The sequence below is a fragment of the Ovis canadensis genome, chromosome 5 (genome assembly GCF_042477335.2).
Source record: "Ovis canadensis isolate MfBH-ARS-UI-01 breed Bighorn chromosome 5, ARS-UI_OviCan_v2, whole genome shotgun sequence".
NCBI classification, from domain to species: Eukaryota; Metazoa; Chordata; class Mammalia; order Artiodactyla; family Bovidae; genus Ovis; species Ovis canadensis.
This window is the reverse complement of record NC_091249.1, coordinates 93,327,908-93,340,222: the sequence shown is the minus strand read 5'-3', so window position 1 is coordinate 93,340,222 and position 12,315 is coordinate 93,327,908. Positions and strand designations below refer to the sequence as shown.

Sequence of the window (12,315 nt, the reverse complement as noted above, 5' to 3'; positions counted from 1 at the left end):
TGGCCAAATTCCTCTTTGCTATTTTAATCAGAGAAATGGTCTATATCATAAACCCTGCAACGCCTGCTACTCTGTGTGATACGTGACACTGATAAGCCCACAGGCAGTCTATAGATAGAGCGTCTGATTGCATTGGCGCTGCAACAGTAAAGCCTTTGATTTCAGACTAACTACCAGTATCCAAAGGATGACTCCTAGGTAGTGACTGGGGAACAAGTGACACCCATCACAACAGGGGAAAACCCAGCAAGAGCAGGGTACAGGAAGAGGAGCTCCATTTCAGCCACACTGAATGTGAGGGCCTCATCCAGTGAAGAGCTGGGCATGGCACACGGAGCTCTGCTCAGTGTTTCTGGCAGCCTGGGTGGGAGGGAAGTTTGAGAGAGAATGGACATGCGTACATGTATGGCTGAGGCTCTCTACTGTCCACTGGAAATGATCACAACACAGCTATACCCGATGCAAAGTTAAAAATACAAAGAATACAAAGTTAAAAAAAAAAAAAAAGAGTAAGTCCCAAGAAAATGACTGAGATGGAAACTATCAATTCTCATTTCTTTCACATGCCAGTTTATACACTATGTTCACTTTGGCAAGATGCCAAAGAGTATTTCTAAAAGCACGAAATAGGAGTTGTATATACAATCAGCTCTGCTCCTCAGACTGAGTTCCAAGTAAATAGCACATTACATCTGTTAAAACTTAAGAGCAAATAACTTTACTATTTATAGATAGGTTCAATTGCCTGCAGCTAGATAAAAAGTGCTTCTCAAGGATAAAAAAAAAATCATTTAGAGTCCCCAACAGTAATGCTAACTCCCAGAGAGAATGGCTTACTGTTAAGCAAACATCAAAGTTAGTACCAAGTTATGCAGCCAAAATGAGGTATCAAAAGGTATTTTGGAGACAACTGGGCTGTAGGAATTTTTACTGATATTGTAGCTGGTTGCAAAAGTTCAAAAATAGAAACAGAATGTGTTATTACTTAGGCAAGGAGTCCTGCTTCTGCTTAACAGAACAATGGAGTCTAACAGTAGTTCCAAGAGGCACTTAAGTCTAAGATTTAGAGTCCAAATAGGTCTCTAAATGGGCAGATCTGTTCATAAACTGCCAAAAGGCAAGATCAATAAAACTATGATTCACAAACTATACTCACCTGGAATACCGGTTATAAATATTCCTAATGTTTATTGAAAATGGAGTTTTGAATTGGCCAGTTATAACCCTTAACTACCCTTTCCTCTAAAACTAACCATGACAAACCCATAATTGTTTGCCTTTAACTTCAAATCTAGAGGAAATTTGTAAAAGCCTTTGTCATCCATGCATGTGTTGACTTAAACGTTTCATTCTGCTATCTGAACACTGTTTGCAGACATGCCCATCACTGTGCCTGTCTTCCGCTGTAAACTACTAGAGCACATGGACAGAAAACTACCCGGATCCCTCCAAAGCACAGAGTGCCGAACAGTCACGTAAGAAAATTTATATTTTAACATATAAAACCAGCAGGGAAATGCTTTTCTAGTACAATTACTTGAAGACACAACCCATCAGATAGTCTCATAAACCATACATCATTACACATATTTAAAGATACCATGAACATATCATTTGTTCTTCACCTACAAAGTACTTACCACAATTCCAATGGAAACGTTCCCCTTTTTTTTGTCTTTAACGTTTTCTTTGTTTTCACAGATACACAGAAGATAGCTGGTAGAAGTATCAGTCATTACCTCATCGACATTTACAGCATCATCCAGCTTGACCAGAGGATTCACATGTAATAATTATTAAGGAAAAACAAATGCTACAGTCCCATGAGCTTTTCCTCCTTAAAATAATAGTTTATTTTCCTGGATATTTTTGCTCTATACAAAATCTTCCATACAGCATTCATTCTTCTGATTTACTCTGATTATAGTTACAAGGCAGTATCTTCCCTAAGATGTAAGATTCATGAGAACAGACAACTATTATCCTCTCACTTCCAAAAGGCCTGGAATATACCTCAGATCCTATGGAAGCCCAAACATAATCCTTGAATCCTTAACAATCCCATAAAGTTTAATTCCACAAATCACAGCACAAATGTGTAAATTACTTCCCCCTGCTTAAGTGCCTAACAACTCTCAGACACAGCAAGAGAATATTTTTTAAAATGTGAGAAAACAAAAAAAGAAAACAGAAACATACTTGTGTGTGTGTGTGCGTGTGTGTGTGTGTGTGTAATAAGTCCATTAAATAAATTATCAGGGATGAAAGCTGTCTCTGGACATGGTAAGCCTGGGAACATCCGCTTTGGGCATCAGCTGATGAGACAGTAAAAGAGAAGCGGGAAGGGGTGCTGTTTTAGAAGCAGGCTTTAAAAAAGAGACTCAAGTTTGGGCAAAAGAAACAACAGAATTACCAAGTTCTTACAGCCTGATCAGCTTAGAACAATACAGAGTTGTTAATAGTTTGGGGTCCATTCTGAGTGATAACTGTTCCCTATTCATGGTATTAACAGAACAAAACAGCTTTCAGAATGTGGGTAGAAGCTACGTAGGACTCTAAATAAGCAGATCTAAATAAGCAGATCTGTAATAAATCATAACAGAAATACTACTGTTAAACAGTGTCATTTAAGACTTTATCCCTACATTCTTTTATTATGAGAGACCTGACCCCATCCCACAGTAAACAAAGCGCTTCCTTATCATATTTTATATGTAATTACTTGTTTTTTTAAGTTGACAAAACTTTATGACTCTGCTGTTAAAATCATTTGGTTTCAAGTAACTCACTGAACTGATAAATAACCAAAAACTGAGGGGCAATCACCGTATATATTGAAGATTCTTACAAAGTGAGAAAGCTTACAATCCATTTTCAAAAGTAGTAAAATTCTTATGACACTGACAATTAATGAAGATGGCCTACTATAAGCAGTTAACTGTGTGTTAACTTTGTAGTTTTCACATTGTGAAGTTAGTAAGTTATTTCGTAGGTCTCACTTAGGAAGATGCACAGGAGTTTGTAAGCCCAAGCAACTAACCACGAACGACACAGGCCTGGGGAAGATGTAATTTCACATCAGTTGCTGACTTGCTGTCATCATTTACCAGGCTCTCTTTTTTTCTCTTAAAATATGATGACCTCTTCTGTAACTGCGGCATTTGAAAAATGCCTCTTTTTAGCCAAAACCAACGCTTCTCTCTTCAGTTATCATACTAATCAAAGGTCCAAGTAACCATGCTGCCTCATCTCATCAAAAACGTACCCGATCATAGTTTGGAATGGACATGTACAGACTGCTATATCTAAAATGGATAACCAACGAGGACCTATTGTATAGTACCCCTGGAACTCAGCACTGTGTTGTGTGGCAGCCTGGATGGGAGGGGAGTTTGGCGGAGAATGAACACACGTATATATATATGGCTAAGTTCCTTGGCTGTTCACCTGAAACTACCACAACACCGTTAATCAGCTATATCCCAATACAAAATACAAAGTTTATTTTTTAAAAAAGTACCCAATCAAATAACAGTTTTTAAAAATGTTATTTAAAACAAAGGCCTTGTAACATTTAAGAAAAAAATTCCTACTCAAAAAGGATATCTTCTCCAATAAGTGTAGATTTTGTATAAAGAGCAGTCAGTTTCCGGGAAAAGAGTGAACTTTTGTTGTCCCCAATGGCCTTTAAAGCAGCTGTTTCAGTTTGCTTCACAACTCCCACCTTCAACAAAAGTAATAAACACTGCATGTTAAATATGATGGAAAATTTGTTAAGACGACATTATTTCTAGAGTTTAGAAGTTTAATTCTGAAACATTTAAAATAACAAACTAGTCCACAACATCCAGATGTAGGACCTAAGTTTAAGTAATAAGTTAACACAGGACCTTACAAGTGTGGATAAATCACTAAGAAACACTCCAACACACAGTTGAAAAAATTTTTTACCCTAAATATCTAATATGTTAAAAACTCATGAAAATAAAGTCCTAATAATTATGACAAACTTTAATTTTTCCAAAATGCCCAATTCCAAAACCAATTTCAGCCTCCCACCTTAGAAACGCCTCCCTCTCCCAGAAGAGACTTCAACCCCCTTTTCCCACAAATTGAAGCCAAAGCTGACCTTATATCCTTTGGCCACAAGGCGGCGTACGTGAACAAACAGTCGGTGAGTAGGTATGCTTGCTGTCATAAAGTTGTGATCTAAATGGCAATAGATATTGAGCTCCCGGGCTGCAATCTAAAAAAAAATTTTTTTAATATATATCAGTAAATTTCTATTTAAAGATTCCCTGTGTGGTATTTGTTCACTTTGTTAAAAATCCACCAAGGTATATATTTAGGATTTGTGCACAGGACTGAAGTGACTTAGCAGCACAGCAGCAGCAGCTATCTATGTGGTAGGTCAATAAAATGTTTAAAAGACATTCCCTGTGCAGAAGCCTACGGTTTCATCTTTTTTTTAACAGTGTCCATGGCCTAAACTAAAGGCCAACATCTATATCTATGAACAACTTGGAAAAATATGACACGTTTTCTTTTATGTCCTTATTAGCGATTATCATGGATTAGCGAAGTGGCTCAGTCGAGTCTGACTCTGCGACCCCATGGACTGTAGTCTACCAGGCTCCTTGGTCAAAACTTTAAAGTGCTGAACATTTCCCTGTGCAAAACAGAGAGCATGAGAGTGTAATGGAATAAGAATCTGCTACTTAGCACATGCAAATAATTGAAAATTAGGAGATATTACACAGTATACATAAATGATAAACCTCCCTGGACAGAGGGCATCTTTGAGAAAGCGAAAAGAAAACCCCCTGGTCTGGTTAGCTAATCAATGACGCACAAGTGACAGGAACGTGGAAACACGTAGCACCACCTGATTCCCTACTTCTTTCTAAGCAGCATCACGGCAGACTTTCCTGGTGGTCCAGTGGCTGAGGTCCTCCTGCCAACGCAGGGGACCTGGGTTTGATCCCTGGTCTGGGAAGATTCCACATGCCATGGGGCAGCTATGCCCATGCACCACAACTACTGAGCCTATGCTCTAGGGCCCAGATGTCACAACTAGTGAGTCCATGTGCTGCAACTACTGAAGCCTGCTTGCCAAGAGCCCATGCTCCTCTGCAATAAGAAGCTTTTGCATCTCAACAAACAGCAACACAACTTAGACTAAGATAGCAAAATGACTGATATACAGAGACCTATAAGACTTCACACACCTGCTGGAAGGCTGCTGCTGCTGAGTCACTTCAGTTGTGTCCGACTCTGTGCAACCCCATAGACGGCAGCCCATCAGGCTCCCCCGTCCCTGGGATTCTCCAGGCAAGAACACTGGAGTGGGTTGCCATTTCCTTTTCCAGTGCATGAAAGTGAAAAGTGAAAGTGAAGTTGCTCAGTCGTGTCCGACTCAGCGACCCCATGGACTGCAGCCTACCAGGCTCCGCCATCCATGGGATTTTCCAGGCAAGAGTACTGGAATGGGTCGCCATTGCCTTCTCCGGTTGGAAGGCTAGCAGAGTTAATGTGCCCATCCTTTAAGATGTAACTATGTTCCTGGCTAAGAAAATTCATAAAGTAAAGGTAAAGTGAAAGTGAAGTCGCTCAGTCGTGTCCGACTCTTTGGGACCCCGTGGACTGTAGCCCACCAGGCTCCTCTGTCCATGGGATTCTCCAGGCAAGAATACTGGAGTGGGTTGCCATTTCCTTCTTCAGGGGAATCTTCCCAACCCAGGGATCGAACCCAGGTCTCCCGCATTGCAGGCAGACGCTTTAACCTCTGAGCTACCAGGGAAGCCCCAAAGTAAAGGTAAAGAGAAGAATTTCATACATCTCAGTTTTTTTTGGTGTGAGTCTTCATTAGGAATACTCACATGTTTGATGGATGAAAGACACTAGGTAAGCACCATGGAGAATAAGCGTGAACATTCCAATCAGAACCACTCACTTCCTTCTCCACAAATTTAGCATCCACCAAGCTTGCTTCTGTTTATATGTAGTGTTTACTTCAAATGAAAGCTTTAAATGGGGCTTCTCTGGTGGCTCAGGGATAAAGAATCCACCTGCAATTCAGGAGACCCCTTTTCAATTCCTGGGTTGGGAAGATCCGCTGGAGAAGGGATAGGCTACCCACTCCAGTATTCTTGGGCTTCCCTGGAGGCTCAGCTGGTAAAGAATCTGCCTGCAATGCAGGCGACCCGGGTCCGATCCCTGGGTTGGGAAGATCCCCTGGAGAAGGGCACGGCTACCCACTCCAGTATTCTGGCCTGGAAAATTCCATTGACTCTATAGTCCATGGGGTTGCAAAAAGTCAGACACGACTGAGCAACTTTCACTTACTTCACTTAAATGAAAGCATTTTTAAAAGGCAACTGATTACATTAGCTTTTTCATAAGGTCAGAAAGCGAAGTGAAAACACTGGAAAATATTTAAGGCTGGACAAGAAAATCATGAAATAATGCCTATGAAAATAACTTACCTCGGCATCTTCCCCAAAGAATCTATACTTATATCCACATTCCACACACAAAATTGCATCTTTCTGCTGCTGCTTCATTTCTAAGTATTGTAATTCTAAGGGTGTGTAGATGCTTTTAGTCCGTTTGTTAGATGGTTTAGAATCAGAAGTTTTCTGTAGGTTTTCATAACTCCTTTGTGATGGTCCAAAATGGCTGAATGTCTTGTCCTGGCAACCGAAAGATTTTTATAGTTTAAAAAGTATTAACCATAATAATAGTTCGAGAGAGAAAGAGAGAATGTAAATTTGGCACAAAGCTAATAATTGGTGAATCCAGGTGAAAGGTTTACAGGAGTATATTGTACATTTAGGCAAATTTTCTTGCACATTTGGAATTCTTTCAAAGTAAATGACTTTAAAAAATTGAGCCAAAGTAGATAACTACTTAGTATCTTAAACAAATTTTGAAAGCCTAAAATAAAACAATTTCATTTACTTTTTTTTTTGACTAGTTCATGAATCTGGACTTTGCAGAAAGGAGTGGGAACTTCTGAAAATCAGATACAAAATTGTGTTGGTCTGAGTATTCTTCTGAGTAAAGAATCCATAGTTTCATTAGATTTAAATGATTCAAAAAAAAAGTAAAGAACTATTTCTTTAATTCAGTAGCTCTCAACCATAGCTACACATTAAAATGAGAGCTTTTAAATGATAACCAAGTCCAGCTTTTCATGAACACCAAATAAACATGATTCTGAGAAAGGGTTCTGATTATAGATTTTTTTTGCAAAGTTCTGTTCTCCAGGTGATTGTTTTTAGTTGACATACAGTTGACACACAATATGTTAGTTCCAGGTGTGCAACATGGTGATCTGACAATCAAATATATTATGAAATGATCACAAGTCCAGTAACCAATTGTCACCATACGAAATTATTACAGTAAGGTGATCTCATTTAAAGCTGGGCTTCACCACTATTCTGAGTTATAGATTTCAATGATGGATCAAGAGTTAAATTCCCTGATTTTGCAATGGTGAAAAACACTGATAGTCACAAAACAGTAGAAGAAGTAAGGAACCCATGTATTTAGTTAACTTTTCTATTTATTATATCAGCCAAGCTTTCAACTAAAAACCTCAAAACATCTCTATAAATTATTTACCATGATTTTCTAGACTCATGGAAACTATAAGGACTATAAGAAACTGTGCTTCTATTAATTATTAATAAAGAATTCCCTCCCAAATTAGTGACTCATAACCTAGGCTGTATATCAGAATCAGCTGGGAGGTTTTCTTTTGTGTTGTTTTAATAAAACCAATCTATCCTGCCTTAATAGTAAATCAGAATCTCCAGGAATTAAAAAAAAACAACTAAGAAGCAGAAGCTCCCTTCAGCTGATTTAGATGATCAGCCAGGTTTGGGAACCCCTGCCCCAGGTAAACCCACAGAACCTAATGGCACTTGAGAACCTACCATTTTAAGCAACTGCATATCCATATGAGCCACATACCTTTTGGCTAGTTTGGGATTTGGAATCTTCAGAAGAAACAGCATTCTTTGCACGTAGAAGATCGATATCCTCAAAATCAGTACATTTTGGCAGAACTGCAAACTTCTTCTGAAGAGGTTCTGTCTGGACTCTATTTTGAGGAAGGGCAGAATCGCAGCAGAATTCTTTCAGTTTTTCCAGAGACTTTAAAACAGTCCTGGTCCTCAGATGTTTCTTGGGCTCTTAGCAAATCAGACGAAAATATAACAACAGTATTTTATGTCAGTATGTCAATTCATAATCAGCATACGATTTTTACAGAAGGAGCTTCTCACTTAAGGCAAGACTCTAACTATAAAGTTATAAAGAAATGAAGAAATCTTGGGTTCAGGGTGAAGATGGCATAATGAAACACACATCTAATTTCACTTGGTCCTGAAACCTTATTAAAAACTACAATAGGGCAGAAAGAAGAGGTGACAACCGCAAACAAAGTATCTGAAGCTAGAAGGAAAAATGGATGACCAATAACCAATTTAGTACACCTGAAAGCTAAATCCTAAGTCAGAAATATATAAAACCAAGAATCAATCCTATTCACAACAAAAATGAAATGAGTCGAGAATCACAGCAAGAGTAGCTCTGGAAATGGAAAAATGGGAGGTTCTAAAACAAAGAGGACTGTGAATGGGAGGGGAGCTTGGGGGAGAATGGATACATGTACATGTACATGTATAGCTGAGTCAATTCGCTGCTCACCTAAAACTATCACAACATTGCTAATTGGCCCTGGTGGCTCAGAGGTTAAAGCGTCTGCCTGCAATACAGGAGACCTGGGTTCGATCCCTGGGTCGGAAAGACCCCTGGAGAAGGAAATGGCAACCCACTCCAATATTCTTGCCTGGAGAATCCCATGGACAGAGGAGCCTGGTGGGCTATAATCCACAGGGTCGCAAAGAGTCGGACACGACTGAGCGACTTCACTTTCACCCATATAAAATAGTTTAACAAGTAAATAAAGTAAAATCAAATAAATAGGACTGGTTCAAAAATGAAATCCTTACACCTCTATGCCCCTCCAAGCTCAAGGATAGCTGTCTTCCACCTCCCTCAGAAGACTGGCAATTTCTCTGGAAAAACCAAAGCGGGCACAGGTGAGACGCAGTACTGTGCCTGCGTCATAAGAATAATGGAATATAGGTTTACTGCACGTGGAGAAACCAGCCTCTTCTCACCAGCTCTCAGAACACCGGGAGCCAGAGCTCTCCCTCCAGGCAGGAGCACAGAAGACTCTTGACTAGGGAAACTGAAAAGCCTGTACTTACCTTCCTGCCTCCACAGCTTTGCTCATGCAATTCTCCCTGAAATGCCCTGGACCCCAATTTCCACATGTCAAATTGTACTCACTTTATCAAGACCCATCTCAAAACTACTTTTTCCAAGAAACTCTGCTAATTCTCCCAGTTAAAAGTCATATTTTCTTTCCTCTATGTTCCAATAACAAAAGCACATCTTTCTACAGCCCATATCACACTCTACCAATTAGTTGTTACTAAGAAGCAAGCAATCCATAAAATAAGGGATACTATTCACATATTGGGTATTTATAATAATACATGCCAGAGTACATTTTTTACCCCTCGGAGCAATAAAATTCGGCAGTTACTTTTAAAAATAAAGAAATGGGACTGCCTTTATCATCTCTTACCTTTCCCATTAAAGCAAAATACTCTGAGGACAAGAGTTGTGCTGCACTTATTTCTAAAAGTTTAAATTGTCTCATATTTATCTCCAAACCTCTTTTTAGGCATATGCTTTATCCTGTCTCCTGTTAACCTTATAGCTAGAAAAATATATATTTGAAATCTCTTTTCAAATGTATATATTCATCTTATTTACGATTATTCTCCCCTTTCCAGGACGTATACTTGAATCACTCTTCAAAGATATATACTGTAAGTTTTTATATAAGAACTTTTCTCCTGTCTATACAAAAACACTTTCCCAGGGTGGGGGTAGGGTATAAGTCTTAGAATTGTACTTATATAAAAAAATAGTATCTGAAACTGAAGTGTTAAAAACTGCAGTGAAGGAGCCAGGGACTCTTCTGACTACTGAATATTCTGTTCTTTTCTTCACATTATTTATGTTTTAAGTAAAGTTCATATTTTTCAAAATTCCATGTTTATGGCCTGATTTCCACAAACTTCAGGCTGTTTGGCTGAATCTACAGCAAGGCCTTAGCATGCATGTGGTTAGACTCCTTGATGGCTGACTTTCCCATTTCCTCTTCCTTCCATCCTTCCCCAGCCCCCTACTCCACTCTCATCATGCCGAGAAGATTCCCTCATGAAGCTCCATCCCTGAGTCATACTCAACTCAGAAAGGTTATGTTGGTTCAGATATGATCCTGGATTGAACCAGTTTTTCTGTATAATCTCTCTGCCACCCTTCCACATCTCTTAAAATTTGTTCTTTCCTTTTTCTGTGTAGCTATCTTTCATCCTTAGGCTAGAATGTCTTTTATGGGTACACCTCCACTCAAGAGACAGGAAAGAAGACATCCACCCTTATTCATTTACATCAAGCCGTTATGATTCCTGAACTATAAAATAAGGGAAAGAACTGGTACATAAGAAATGACGCAAAGTTATAATTTTTCCCTAATGCTCCTAGGGCCATCATATCTTGAGCCATCTAAAAGAAAACCAGAAGGAAATATGAACACGTTTATCTGTGGGAAGAATGAAGCTTACAGAGGAAAGCCACAATCTTTCATTGCCTTTCTCACAGATATCTAAGAGAGATCTTTACACCTTATAAGGCCCTCAAGGGAAAAAACTAAATGGAAGCCCTCTCAAATAAAAAGCCCCCAAGAGCTCTAAAACCCTTATGCCTCAGAGGAGACATAGATATAGGCCCCAGTTCCTCCATTAGGCTTGAGGAAGACTGTAACCACTGTGAAACACCTGACTGGTCAAAAACAGTACAGTGTGCGTGCGCATGCTTAGTCATGTCTGACTCCTTGTAACCCCACGGACTGCAGCCTGCTGGACTCCTCTGTCAATGGACTTCTCCAGGCAAGAATATGCAAGTGGGTTGCCATTCCCTTCCCCAGAGGCTCTTCCGGACCGAGCGATCAAACCCACATCTTGCGTGTCTCCTGCACTGACAAGTGGATTCTATACCATCTGAGCCACCAAGGAAGCCCCTGAGTACAGTGTGTGGGTGAAAGTCACTCAGTCGTGTCCGAGTATTTGCAACTGTATAGTCCATGGGATTCTCCAGGCCAGAACACTGCAGTGGGTAGCCGTTCCCTTCTCCAGGGGATCTTCCCAACCCAGGGATCAAACCCAGGTCTCTGCAGGTGAGTACAGTATACTATGAAAATTAAAAGGAAAATGGAATTGGGAGGCCAGCAGGGGGAGCTCTCTTGCACACACAGTGTCAGTACAGATCCCAACAAGAAGAGACTTACCTTGCATCTCCTACAGAAGTGATACTACTTTACTACCACCAGGAGGAGGAAGATTTTCTCAAAGAAAACCCTCTATATTCTGAACTCCCAATTTCCTCTAATCAACTTTCTGTTTATAACAAACCCTCCCAACTTCCCCTTCTCCTTTATAAAGTTTTCCCTCCTTAGCTTTGCCAAACTTGCATGCTATTTGCTATAGCTGCATGTCCTGTATTTTCTGCTGCCCCCCAGATAAAGCCATTTTGCTGGTAAAATAATTGGGTTGTTTTTACTGTTTTAAGTTAACAGGACCCAAACAAACCTTAGCAACCTCTATATTCTGCTCCTATATTTAAAACTTCACTTATACTATCTCGTTTTCTGAAGATGCCATGAAATGAGCCATCAAACTGGCATAATATGAGATTAAGACTTCGCAGCATTATCACTAGTCTCTGAGCCCCTTAAGAGGATATACCTTAGAAATAAGGCCACTGGTTGCTGTCCCAAGACATTAAATAGACCAAAAATTCCTTGCTAAAAATCTTTCATTGAAATTAACACTTAAATCACTGTTTGAGCTTTAAATTTTCTGTGCCATAAAATGGAAATACATAATAGTTACTTTCCTCAAGACTACTCTTCTAGACAGGTTATGAATGATCAAGGAGGAAGAAGAATTATATTTTAAATGAAGAATTTTAATCTAGAAGGAAGCACAGAATAGATGCTAAAATATAAATACGCCATTATAAACATATTTTTTAAAATCTGTACAAGAACCTGTTTTACAGATAATTCATCTTAAAAAAAGGAAAATAAGAAAAATCTCTGTAATATTACAAACATATTTTAAGTTGGTTAAATTAAACACAACGTTCAGGCAAAACCATTCTACA

At 39.3% G+C, this 12,315-nt stretch overlaps 1 protein-coding gene across 2 annotated transcripts in view; it reads right to left on the bottom strand.

Moving 5' to 3' along the window:
• Nucleotides 1-12,315, bottom strand: part of MSH3 (mutS homolog 3) — a 194,903-nt gene that overhangs the window by 174,489 nt on the left and 8,099 nt on the right. For both annotated transcript variants that reach the window (XM_069590046.1, XM_069590045.1), the window contains exons 3-7: nucleotides 7,981-8,201; nucleotides 6,486-6,692; nucleotides 4,130-4,246; nucleotides 3,607-3,724; nucleotides 1,641-1,786 (exon numbers count right to left, since the gene is read on the bottom strand). In XM_069590046.1, the coding sequence (XP_069446147.1) occupies nucleotides 1,641-1,786; nucleotides 3,607-3,724; nucleotides 4,130-4,246; nucleotides 6,486-6,692; nucleotides 7,981-8,201 (809 nt within the window). The remainder of the gene's footprint in view (nucleotides 1-1,640; nucleotides 1,787-3,606; nucleotides 3,725-4,129; nucleotides 4,247-6,485; nucleotides 6,693-7,980; nucleotides 8,202-12,315) is intronic.